This window comes from Pyxicephalus adspersus, chromosome 4 (genome assembly GCF_032062135.1).
Source record: "Pyxicephalus adspersus chromosome 4, UCB_Pads_2.0, whole genome shotgun sequence".
NCBI lineage: Eukaryota > Metazoa > Chordata > Amphibia > Anura > Pyxicephalidae > Pyxicephalus > Pyxicephalus adspersus.
The window spans coordinates 110,855,773-110,869,014 of record NC_092861.1 but is presented as its reverse complement, the minus strand read 5'-3'; the positions used below and the strand labels follow the sequence as shown (position 1 = coordinate 110,869,014).

At 36.6% G+C, this 13,242-nt stretch overlaps 1 protein-coding gene across 1 annotated transcript in view; it reads right to left on the bottom strand.

Annotated features, from left to right (window-relative positions):
• The window catches only part of STXBP5 (syntaxin binding protein 5), a gene marked incomplete in the record, with an annotated part of 197,039 nt that overhangs the window by 17,505 nt on the left and 166,292 nt on the right, over positions 1 to 13,242 (bottom strand). The window contains 4 exon segments of the mRNA XM_072409289.1: positions 1,355 to 1,402; positions 1,493 to 1,552; positions 5,010 to 5,075; positions 12,644 to 12,795. Coding sequence (XP_072265390.1) covers positions 1,355 to 1,402; positions 1,493 to 1,552; positions 5,010 to 5,075; positions 12,644 to 12,795 — 326 coding nt within the window.

The following is a 13,242-nucleotide window of genomic DNA, read 5'->3' as shown; positions in this document are numbered from 1 at the left end:
CTGCCACCTAGTACTGCCCCGTCTGCCAGGTTCGGAGATCCCCACCATGTCTCACCCCCAACATGTAAATGAACTGTGACAGAAAACCAGCAGACTGATAGGTTGTTAATTTTGTCATTCTGTTCTCTTACTTTTAGCATCCCTAGCTAGCACATGAGTATTTTGGCATATCAGCTGGGATCATACTTGAGGGAATCTCCCTTTCCCAGTCCAAACTCATTGTAGATTAGAATTTAGGGCTGGTACTAAATTTAATCAGATGCCTATTTTGCTTGCATTTAAATATATTTAAGTTATTTTTTTACAAAGAGCATGAATTGGGGTCTTTATAACTGTCTGGCGTTCAGATTGAAATAGTATCTATGCATACAGTCATTTCAATGCAAGTTCCCAGCAAGCTGAATTCAATCCTTGAACTTTCCCTCTTGAGTTGCATTTACTGACTTGTACATCAAACAGCCCCTTATTTATGATTACAGCAAATCTCAGTTACTTGTTATATGATGTGTGATGTGCTATATATCCTTTATATAATTACCCTGAATAAACAGCAATGTCATGACCCCATGGCTTCCAGTCAACACTTACATTTGCCTGGACACCAAGTTGCTGAACTTTGTACACTACACTTTCTAAAACAAAATGGCCATAGATATTTGGTTGGGTTTCAGGAAAGGAGCATAATATACCTGAGAATATACAACACTTGCAGAGATAACATAAAAACCAGTTTAAAAAATAGTAATCAATTAGCTAATCATACTTTCATGTAATTTGTTATAGAACATTTAAATAATAATTTTAGTGCTTCAACAAAAACTTCCCTGTTGTGACATCCTAACAGCGTTCCCAATTCCAATATGCAAAGAATTAAGCATTGTACCACATGCCAAAGGTCAGTATAGTACCCAAACAAAAAAGTGCTCAGTTCCACTCACCAAGTCTGTAATTGGCTAAGTAGCACGGTTCAAGACATCAATTCATATAATCCATTAGGCCACAATCAGCTTGCCAATTACCTGACAATTTAGGGTACCTTAACCGAAACAGCCTAATAAAGTAAAATTTTGCACTGAATGTTAGAATCTGATGCATTTATTGAACCTTGCTACTTTCCAAATACCTTCCCAGTTACTTTGGAATATTTATTACAAGCAAAATTAAAACAATGACCTTCTTAAAAATTGTGATTTTGTTAATCAAAAAGTCCCCAAATTCCAATCATAAGAAGCAAAGGTGATTGATTTTTCATTTTGTGATCAAAGAAGAGATTGTTGCCCTGGCCCCTGGTTGTTAGTTTGGTAAAAGAGCAAGACACAAATATAGGATAGCAGGAGAATTGTGTCTGTCCTACCTATATCGGTTGCTACCGCCCTGGAAAACTTTCTGCCTTTGATCTTCACTGTAAATAACATGTCAATACAAGACATCAGTGTCTAACAGTGGCTCCAGCTGCATCAAACTAGAATATGAACATACAGAAATACTGTACCCTTTTCTATAAATAATTTCATTGTTTGTTCATCATCAGAAGATGTGGGAGAGCCACAACCTATACAAGTGAAGACAACATTTAATGAAGACATATGGGACAAAATCAAGCCAAACATAAAAAGGCACAGCTGTGATTTCAGATAAGCAGGGTTAATAACAGTTAATGAAAATACACTGATGGCAAAAAAAACATGAATAAAGCTAACTTTGTGTAAATGGGATGCTCATGTACTGCACAATGCAGTACACTACTATTCACCTATGAAAGTGGACACAGCAGAACGCTAGTTCTCAGAGGCCAACATGTACATTTTCAGCACACCATGCAGATGTAATCTTCAGTGCAATTTTGAACAAGGGACAGCATTTTAAAAAAGCAGGAATGGTCCAAAATACACTTTGCCCCTCAAAATTTTATTCAAAGAAGATGTTCACTTTATGCAGTGTCAAATTTCTTTTTTTTAGCCAACACCTGCCCCATAGCATGGATTGTAAGAACCAACACTACAGACCAGGAACAAAAAATAACACCTTTTGAAGTTAAAGGGCATTAATTAAAAAGGTAAAAATAAACAAAGGCTCACTTGATCTTCCAGGTCTAACAATAAAACAAGTGAGATTTTTTGGACTAGGTACAAAGAAGACCACCAGCCACTGCTGTGTATAGTCCTCCTTTAAATATCATAAAATGGCAGCATTTTGAAAGCAACTAATATAAGCAAAATAGTAATTTGCTATACTGGCAAGCTGAAAAGTCAGGCAACCAAGAGACAAACAATACAGTATACTGTGGGGCCTGTAGATTCAAGCTTTGGCCTAGCACCCTTAGGAATGTTCATCCTACCTGAAATGTAGTCAATGGGAATTGATTTCAATTATGAATTTAACTGCATCTAACAATTTAAAATGTTTGAAGGTCCTTATTTTGAAAAAAAAAAAAAAAAATGATCAATATCAAAAATGTTTCAATATTTTTATATCCTTTACTTAGGCTGGACCTACAGTAACGTTTTTTAAAAATGCATGTAAACGTTCCTATTGTGTTTATATGCGTTTTTATGCACTTTTATAGCTTGTCTTTAAAATGCTGGAAAACGCGTTTTTAACAAATTTGCATATTAAGTGCTCAAAAACACATGGGAAAACGTCTCATTGATACCAATGGAAATGTTTAACCGCGCTTTCCCGTGTTTTTTTGGGCATTTTATTTTTTAAACATTGCAAGCATAAACGTGCCTCAAGGAAATGTCCTGGTGAAAATTAACCCATTGTAATGCATTGGGATTTCAAAGGGGCTTTAAAAGCCTCAAGTTAAATGCTGGGGAAACAGTCTGTGTAGACTAGACTAAGCCGTACCCAACAACCCAGTTAAACTACTCACCTGAATGATGACATGCGTAGCATATTGTTACGGGGTGGTCCTTTCTCTACCTCTGCTTACCTCTTATAATCAGCACACTGTCCAAAATACTGTAAAATTTCTACCATCTTAATAAGAAATGGATTAATGTGCATTTATTTGCAAGCAGGGTTACTAAAAACCATTGCACAGTACGTTGTTTATGGTATCTGAAAAGGACAACTACATATAAACACTGCTGGATAGAAAAAAAAACTATGAACGGGACATTTACCATATAGTTAGGTCAATATCTACAAGACGATTTATTGTTGGATAGTTTCAGATTTGATCAGCTGTCACTTCAACCAGATGTCAGTGCTAAGGAATGAACTTAGCTTGTACAATCTTACTGTATAAGTGTAAAATGTCTTTCCATTGCTGATCAATAAATGACTTAGGGGCCTTGGTGCAAAAATCTTAAATTATACGACCTCCCTACCCCCATGCTGGCGAAAGTCCTCCCAAAGCACAAAGAGTACCATGTAGAAATACACTAGAAGCCTGCAGGCAAGGTAATCTGATATTGGTGACCAAGTGCAGCAGACACAGGGAGACCTGGCCCCTAGCCTGGCTTGCAACTCCAGCAAACTAGAGAATCAATTAACCATATGCCAATCCTCTGCTTCAGCATTCTATATGGGAACTGCAGGATGAGTTGGATGTGCCTTCCATTTTAAGAAGTTCAGATTTGCATATCAGAGTGCCTTGGGATTCAAGGCTGCTGCTGTCTGAGGGTTTGAAGTATCGATTGCTTATACTGGGACTGATTCAATGATTCTATGACTGCTTGTGATTCGTGAAGAAGGGGGTGCCAGACAAACGCTAACTTTTGCACAGTCAACAGTCAAAAGCACAACTTCAAAGCAAAGTTCAACTTTATTAAAATTCTATTGGTCCAAAACCCCAGAAGGTTTGGCCATTTATGCATCTAATGGGAGGGAAAAAATATTTTCTGGCCCAAACAGTGTCAGCTTTATAACATCTTTAAGTAAATTACTGCCCAATCCAACTGTCTACAGTTGGAAATGTTCTTTCCATGATGGAAGGTATGCATTTCACATAAGGATAAAATACAATGCATACATCTTTAAATGCGGGAAATCTGCTACTAGCAAGAATAGTTTACTAAACTAAAAGATCAGTTGCCTTGTATTGTCCTGAGTCAATAAATAAAACCTAGACTTTGGATTGACATTCAGAAGTTTTTTCAGGGCTTGGCCAACAAGATTCAAATGCTGACTACTTACAAGTGTGCAAAGCACAAAATGTATTACTCCAAGGAGCAAAATGTACATACTATTCAACTCTTCTATCTTGTATTTGACATTAGGACTTAAGTTGATAATCAATTTAACATTCAATAAAATAATTTGCAAAATGGGCACAGTTACTTTAATTTATACAGAATGAACCTACTATATCTCAATGATTTTCTAAATCCTTAAAACATACTAAAGATAGCTAAGTTTATTTTTAATACTCTGTGATGTAGTAGTATGTTTAGGTTCTGTGTTCACAGACCATTAAATGTTCTCTTGCTGTCTACTTGTTCCAAGTAAGGTCACAGTGGCAGAACAGGCTTTCCTCTGCTTGGCTGTAGTCAAAAACCTTTTGTAGTGGTAATATAAGTTATCCTGAAGTCACATAGCCCCTTAAGCATCTTCTGTACTTGCCCAAGGCCCTATCAAGCTTGCAGCAAAATGTTAAAGGGATTTTTCTGGTATGAATCTCCCAGGGTCCGCTCCACATCACCTAGATGGGAGGTTGGTTATGACAGAGCTATGTTTAAACAATAAAAAAATGAATGTGATAATGTGTTCTAACGAATCCTACTATGAATCTATGAAAATATACTACAGCCAAAAAAAGTTTCAGATGAACAAGAAGGGTCACTTTCCCTACAAGATTTTGATACACTCCACCCATTTTTACATAAAAAAATTAAACCTACTGGCGGTTGCTTGGCATAAATTATCCACAGATATAATGAAAATGATCTCCAACAGATTGCATTATTTTTTTGTCCAGGCCAAAGCAAACATTTAATGTTAAAATGTTAGTTTAATTAGAAAGGAGAACATGCAATAATATAATTGCTTAAAAAAATAAGTACCTGAGGTGGGGGATTTGCAGCGATCCTCTGAGGTTGACGTGCTCTCATTAATGTCACTTAGACCTGCTAAAATATGAAATGTACATAGATTGATTACTTTAGTGTAAGTTTGGTGCAGTATCTCAAACACAAATATAATAAATCATACAATTCAAATTACTACCTTCATAGAAAACTGGCAAACATTAACCACTGTTTACTGGACCATTCTATTCATAAAAACTGCCAGATTTCTGGTCATAAAGCAGACTAAAAAGTATCAGAAAATTGAACAAATATAAAAGGATAAAGAAAAAATGAAGAGGATGTTGCAGTAGCTTTTATCCCTCAGTGGTTACACCAGACAGTACAGTGCTCAAGTTTCTCGGTATGAAAATATTTTCCTGTTCATTTTTCTTTTTTTTACTTTAGCAGTGCAGCAGTTCTCAGGACAGTTGATTGTAACATTAAAAATGGTAAGCAATGATCAAGTCAATATAAGTAACTTTATCAAGCAAACTATTGTTAAAAAAACAAACAAAAAAACTTGGATTTGTGTTTAGTTTATTATATAGTTATGTATAGTTTCTAATGATAAATGTACATGTTGACCCTAATTAATGGATGCCTATAGCACTGGTAGTAATATTACCAGCCCCATTTTGGGACCCAAACAACCTCTAGAACTCTAGTGTGATAACTTGATCCCATTGCTTTTAGAGGGCTGTACATTAATCTTATACATGTACATAAGGAGATTTGAAAGAAGATTTGAATTAGTACTGACTAGAAATAATACAACAAGAACAACAAAAACTAGTTCAAAAGTCAACTCTCCATGGTACATAGAAGACTTGATGTATAGCCAGATTACCTACACGAGTGTAGGTAATTCCAGAAAGCATTTTAGCATCAATTAACAGCAAATGTAACACGACACTGAGTTATACACCATTGATTTAATCCCAAACAGAACCTTATGTTCCCAACATTCACTGGCCCTGAGAGGATAGATTGCAACTGTTTGTCCTTATTGGGAATATTAAAGTTCAATTTGAAGTGATATCATTGGTATGCAGATCAGTGTCCAATGAAATTTACTCTCATCCAATGTTAGTACATTAGTACCAGGGACCTTCATAGCAGTGGTCCCCAACCTATGGTTGCCGGACCACTGGTGGTCTGTGAGGAAATTTTGTTAGTCTGAGGCTCCGGCCGGTGCACCCCCCAGGTGGGGTCAGGAGAAAGACCCCGCTTGGGGGAGCACAACGGCCAGAGCCGTGGACCATTTCTCCTGTATGCATCGCAGGCTCAGTGCGGAGGGCGGGTTGTGTCTGGACCCAGACGTGCGATGAGAAAGTGGGCGGGTTCTGGCATCATGACGTAACTCTGGAGGACAATTCTTTGATTGACATACAGCTCCCCGTGCATGCGTGCGCCGGAGTCCGTAAATTTAGTGGTCCATGATGTCCAAAAGGTTGGGGACCACTGCTCTATGTAATGGTAAAATGCATCTATTTGATTTTGTAGGATTATTTATAAACGCTATAAAAAAATTGGAGTAGTATCATGGTTCTACAACATATAAGTGGGCTTCTGTCAGCAAGTAACTAGTACATTTTTTTTAAGTTGGTTATAAAATATCCTAAAAAATATATGGTTGGTTATAAAAAAAAAACATGTACAATATGATATAGTTTGAATAAATCCTGGTAAATAAAAAAAATTCACTTAACCAGGCAAGAGTTGAGGATATAAAACACTGGATGGGCTGTTAACTCAAAAAATCGCAGGACTGGCTTCTGGTGATGCTGTCATTTTACTGTGACCTTGGACACAGTTTTGTCCAAATTCTGATATATGTAGAAAATAGGAGTACAATATTTCTCCCTCAGGCAGAGTGGAATTTGAGGACAAAAAAGTCATGGAAGAACACTGGAGGCCAATTGCTATGCTGCTGAATGAAGAACAAACTCAGTGTTTTAATTCTTGAAATTCCACATAACATTGACTTTAGTCACTGAAAGCATCACATTACTTTCAGCACTTTGTCGTTAGCTGCTGCCAGTTGATATTTTGTAGGATAAATAGATAAAAACCACATTAAAACAACAGATAAACAGAAATATTACCACAAAAACGGTCAAAAGGGTAAATACGCAAACATTATTTAAAAGCTTTGCAGTGAAAATATGTGATCTAACATTTTAAAACCATCTATATACACTAGATTTCAAACATTTTATACATATTGCTTTCCCATCTAGACAGCTGCCCACACCCGTGTAGAAGTGAGAAAGGACAGAAGTCCTAAAGGCTATCCCACAAGATAGCTTGCTTTAAAATGTATAAAAAAAAATCTACCCTGGGACACCAAACTGATAATAATAAAAGGTGGACCAGTGTTTAATCCAGAAATTTTCTTAAACCGGGTGAGAAGAAATTGTAGGCAGGTGGCAGCCCCTGTATTGTGACACAACTTTTCAGTAACCACCCAAAAACAGCCAGGTATTTACTGAAAAGTGCCAGGTGGTGCACCCGGCTTAAAGGGCCTGGGGAGAACACTAGTGGCCATATAGACACTAAAGGTATTTTTAAAACCGTAAATGTAATTTTTATTAAACATTTACTGGTGGTAAATTAATCCCCATCATTTTAAATATATGGAATGCATCCCCATTCAATAAATGAAAGTGGCAGACTACTCAAAAGTTTGCCAGCAGCTACATGTGTACAGGAACCATGCCAAAAACCACGGCAATGTAAGTGCAAACACACGCACAAATTGGTTAACATACAGTAGAGTGGAAGTGGTTAAGAGTGAGTTGAGAGTGTTTGAAATTAGCCTTAGGCTAGGTACACACGTGCAATAATTATCATTTCAAAAGGAACGATTCCCGAATATTGAATTCAAATATAATCCACCAATAATGTACACACTAGGAAGGTTCGTTTGAACGATCGTTCAAACGATGCAGGGAGTGACATGTACAGGAGAAAGTGTATCACAAAACAATCCACGATCATTGAACGACCGTACACACTAGAGTTAAGAACAATCGTCACCCAATCAGATCCGCCCGAACAGTCATTCGTTTCCAGCGAGATTCCTCATTCGTTGAGCACTTCTTTTGTTAACAATTATCGAACGATTTTCTGTTGATCGTTTGGTTCCAACGACAGTTATTGAACGTGTGTAAGCAGCCTTAGTGTTTCTATTAGCATTTTCATTAGGGTGAAAGGAACAGCAAAATATTAGAATAAAACCCACTGTAGCATCTTGTAACAGAAATTTACAAGGATACAGGATTTCAACCAGGAATCCAGGTCACAAGAAATTTTTCATTATTTGCAGAAAATGTGTTTATCCTAAAAAAAATAGCCACATTTTAGTTTCTAATCCACCATATATTTATATTATTGTTCTTGAGTTAAAATTTACGTGTTGCAGGGAAGTGTTAAGGTTTAAGGGAAAGGGAGAGTTAAGTGTCACTGTGCACCAAGAGCTCTATGTAAAAATCTACCAATGTCAAGTTGGAGAGCATAACTAAAATTTCTACATTGGACCCTCCCAAGTTTAACCTCTTTTATTCTGTTTACAGAATATGTATGAGCAGAATAGGATTACATATAACTATTAAGTAAAATACACTGTATACATACATACATATAAAACATATTTGGTATAGAGCCTAGTGTAAGGAACTCTATTGCATAGACCTCAGTTTTAGCCAGACAGAAATTGCCTGCAGTCAATTCAATCTCTGACCATCTACACATTTCTAATACCCAAATATTTTTAAATGAAAAATAGAAAGAATAAATCTGAGTTAACATGAAAGGAGACTGTTCAGCTGTGTCACAAATTGCTTTCTAATAAAACTTCTCATTATTTCCTATTTCAGTATTTTAGGATTGTTAAATCACACCATGTGATGTTGGAAGACAACACAGTCATAACAACTGAGCAGCTTTTATTGTCAGTAGTTGACTTACTTATATAAGAAGAACGGAGTTTTTTCACAGACTCAGAATATAAGCTAGAAAGGCCGCACATGCAAGAAGCCACAGTCAGCAAACCTTAATGAGGCGATGAAAAAAGGAAAAGACAGACACCAGAAAAGTACAAGCAACATGAAAAAAAAACATCAAAGCACAAATGTCATTAGTATACAAATAGGATGTAAAACACATAAAAAAATTAAAGAAAAGGAAGATATATGGAAAACAGATTGTTCTTCCTTTTCAAGCCATGAAACAGAATCACAAATGAGTTCATAGTTTCTGAGTAGAAGCACATTTATTATGGCTTTATCAGTTTTCTTTAGAATGTTTATGACAACAAAACCTAAGGATGGCTCCTGCTGTGTATCCTGCCCAGGTGAACATGTTAGGCAGTGCCTTGTCTGCTGCTTCCTGCACTACCTGACTTTGTTGGGCCCTAAGCAGTGTCTTTTCATGCTATTGGCTTCACAATGCAGTTCCATGAGGAGTGTCATCTGATCTATCAGAAAAGCCAGGTATAACACTTGAACTCTGATAATTACAGAATTACTAAACAAAATTGACTATACACTTCAATTATCCAATCACGTGAAAAGGAAATTCCTGCTCACTTTAAATATCCAATCATATGACCATTCTTTACAATACATTTTAATTTTTTTCCCCTCAATTCTACCTAATATCCTGCTCTGCATTTTATAATACTGCTACAATATTTTTGCACTTTTCCTTTTTCTGTGCTTATTTCTGTCTTTTGTTTATTTGATCCTTATACCAAGAATAGAGGTGGTGAAAAGGCGCACATGTGACATCAAATTTAAATCTTTACCTGCAACATTACAAATAAAAGGTATTAAACACTGAATGTTGGAAAAGCATTGTGAGCAAATATGAGCTTTTAGATCAGAAGTCAGCAAACTTTTTTGGATACTAGGCCATTTCAGGGGTAGGCAGGAGCACACTAGGCCCGACTCTCTCTTGAGTCCCGCCCTAATGGCTCCACCCCCCACCAGAAATGCCCCCTGAAAGGAAATCCTGCTCCTCTGCAATGCATACAGAGGAGACGGAACGTTCCCCATTTACCCAGGCGGCGGAAGTGTTAACACCAGCCGTGGTAAATAGGGAAGGGAGGGGCCGCATGCGGGTCCGGTAGGTTGTTTCCGGCTAGGCCGTATCTGGCCAAAAGGCTGCAGTTTGCCGACCCCTGTTTCAGATGAACAAACAAATGTGTTTATCACTCCTAAATTAGCCCAAAAGATTAGATGATTTATGGTTGCCTTTAGTCCTCTTTAATGAGAGAAAATAGCCAATCATTACTTGGTACCAGCAGCTCACAGCAGGTTGCTTTTGGAGCTTTATTTTCTTGATGCTGGACGACCTGACACTTAGTGATGTTAGGGGTTAGGATGTCACAGTTGGGTTCTAGGGTTTGGGTTACATTTCGGATTATGAGACCAAAGTATAAGGGTAAAATTTTAGGGTTAAGAATAAAGTTAAATCAGGTGACATTTCTAACAGCACTTTAAATTTTGGTTAAGGTCCTGTATTTTGTGTTATATTTGATGTATAAGGATTAGCCTGAGGTTTAAAGCGAAGGATAAAAAAACATTGGTGAAAAAAAAAAAGGAAAGGAAAGCAATTCCTAAAAAGACATTAAATTTATTATTTACTTATATTAAACATACTTATAAATACTTACTATATATAAGTACTTTTGTGACATTTAATTACTAATAATTTAATAAGTAAATTGAATAAATAGAATGCTGCAGTCTACTTCAAATGATCTTCTTTTGCAAAACAGCCATTAAATACCAAAAACAAAACTGTGCAGAAATTTTAGGCGTGTTATATTCCCTCCTAGATGCCTACTTTTATGTGCTTTGGCTTAGTATGTAAAAAAAAAAAAAAAAACAATTTTTTTTTCAAAACGTTAAGCAATACAAAAAATTCCCTTAAAGAGACCCTGGCAGTTGTTGGGCCTTCCCTTAATCTTGTGTAGTTAGAATAAACGCTAACAAGACACCACTGTTTTTTGTTTGTTTGCTTGTTTTTTTTTTTTAAGAATTTCTGATGTTTTGAGCAAAGACATTAGAGCAGGAATCCAGAAGTTCCAGATCCCTGTCTGTACCTGTTTCTAGGTGCATGCTAGAAGTCAGTGCAAGGATAGCCTTGTTTTAGCAACCAGGGCAAAATGCCAAGTGCACAAAAACCCTTCCCCCAACCTGTGAACTAATTTATCAGTCTAGATTGCAGGTCCTGCCTATGCCCCATCACTGCTTCTGCCCATCTCTGCACAGCCCTGCTCCTGCTGCCAGCTTGACATGGGAGATTCATATCTACCAAGCAATACCACCAGGGAGATGCTTGAGGAGGTTTACATTTTATTCTGCAGTATTGAAATGATACACATGACCAAAATCATACAAAATATCTGCAGTGAAAAGCAAAACTCAGCAATAGGCCCCACAGAGCCCTAGAATCAAACATCACTGAGTCAGTCCGAAATTACTTTGGAGATAAGAAAACGTAAGTAAGGGTCTGCAGTGGACATGAAAAGTTCTGTTAAATTCTTAGAACAATCTACCATGCCAGTAGCTTTGCTGTATGCAAGGGTATCTAAGGAAATTGCTGCTCGTTTGAAGGCAAAAAGTGGTCTGTTTTTTTCCCCATTCCCTGCACTTTCTTGAAGTGTGTTGAAAAATACAATACCAGGCATTACTTATGAAAGCATCTATGCTTTAAAGCATTTTCCAAAAAGTGGCCAAGACTTTTGCACAGTACTGTATATGCATTTTGTAAACACATTTATTAATAGCATATAGTATGCTCAATCACATCTATTTTGAATTCAAATGATCTAAATGAAACACGACACACATACATGAGAAAAGTTTGCAGAGTAACAGACAAATGCCTCATTGTTTATGACTATCAACGAACCAACTTCTTTTTTTAACGATGGAACGGTTATTAGTACCTGGGTTCTTGGCTCCAACTTACTGGTCAACCGCTCTTCCTTTTTTGCATAATAACACCAGTGTTTCCAAAAAAAAAGTTTTCTGTGGAACTTTTTGGTCCATTACCAATTACACAAATGATCCAATTGGCTATTTATCAGAGTGACAATCTTTCCAATGACCAACAATGTAAGAGGTATTAATCCCATTGACTACCAGGCTAATGTACCATAAAATGGAACGTATCATAAATCCTGACAGACGTTCCCTGAGAACTGAAAGTTATTTAAAGGTTTCCTCCTTGTTTAAAAGGTTGGAAAAGCCTGGCATACACTCTTTGATAAAGGAACCATCTATTTACCCACTGATGAAATAAAGCTTTAATGTTTTTGTCTGTGTATTATATATAATAGGATAGTGAGCTTCCCTAAAGAACTAAAAGTCATCAACTACCTTAAGGCCCTTGCAACACATGGCCTGAAGCAAAAACACTTAAACATACAGGTAAAATCACACCTGGATGTGAGCAAAAGGTGAATCAACCAAAGAAAACATGTATACAATAAAAATAGACACAAACAGATTTTATAAGGAAAACTCAGGAACTTTACACTACAAACAAAAATGTTCCAGTCTACACAATAACATTCTGAATGAGAAACAAATGCACAAAATTTTAACCTTCCTTACCTCCTGAGGGTTGCCGTGTTTTGCGTGGAGAGCGTGGTTGCCTCTGGTATGGGTCATTTGAGCCATATAGTTCAATGGTACCAAGATTTAACAGAACCGTCTTCTGGACATAATCTACCATTGCAATACCATTACAGTTTCCAAATACTACTCTGAAATTTGTGTAAGGTAACAAGAAGAAAAACATACCAATTAGCAATGCAGACATTATCATATTCCCCTTTAAGTTGTTCTCAGTTTGCGTTTACTTAAATCTCTAGCTTAATATGCAGTACACAAGTGCATGGCTGTATTACCAAACAGGTTTGTAATTTGTCTTCACATATTTCTCACATATTTCACATATATCTCACTGGTAAAAATTTCCAGCTGTCATAATCCTGCCATTTTTTAGCTACAAATACTATTTTTGTCTAGGGTTATATTTTGGCAAAATACAAATTGCACTATTTATTCATTTATGAAGCGCCAACATATTATGCAGCTTTGTACAATAAATCTGGACTGAAGATGACAAACCGAAATAACAGACAAGTACCTTGCTCAATAGAACCTACAATCAAAGCGACATAATGTACATCACAATAATATTCTATATG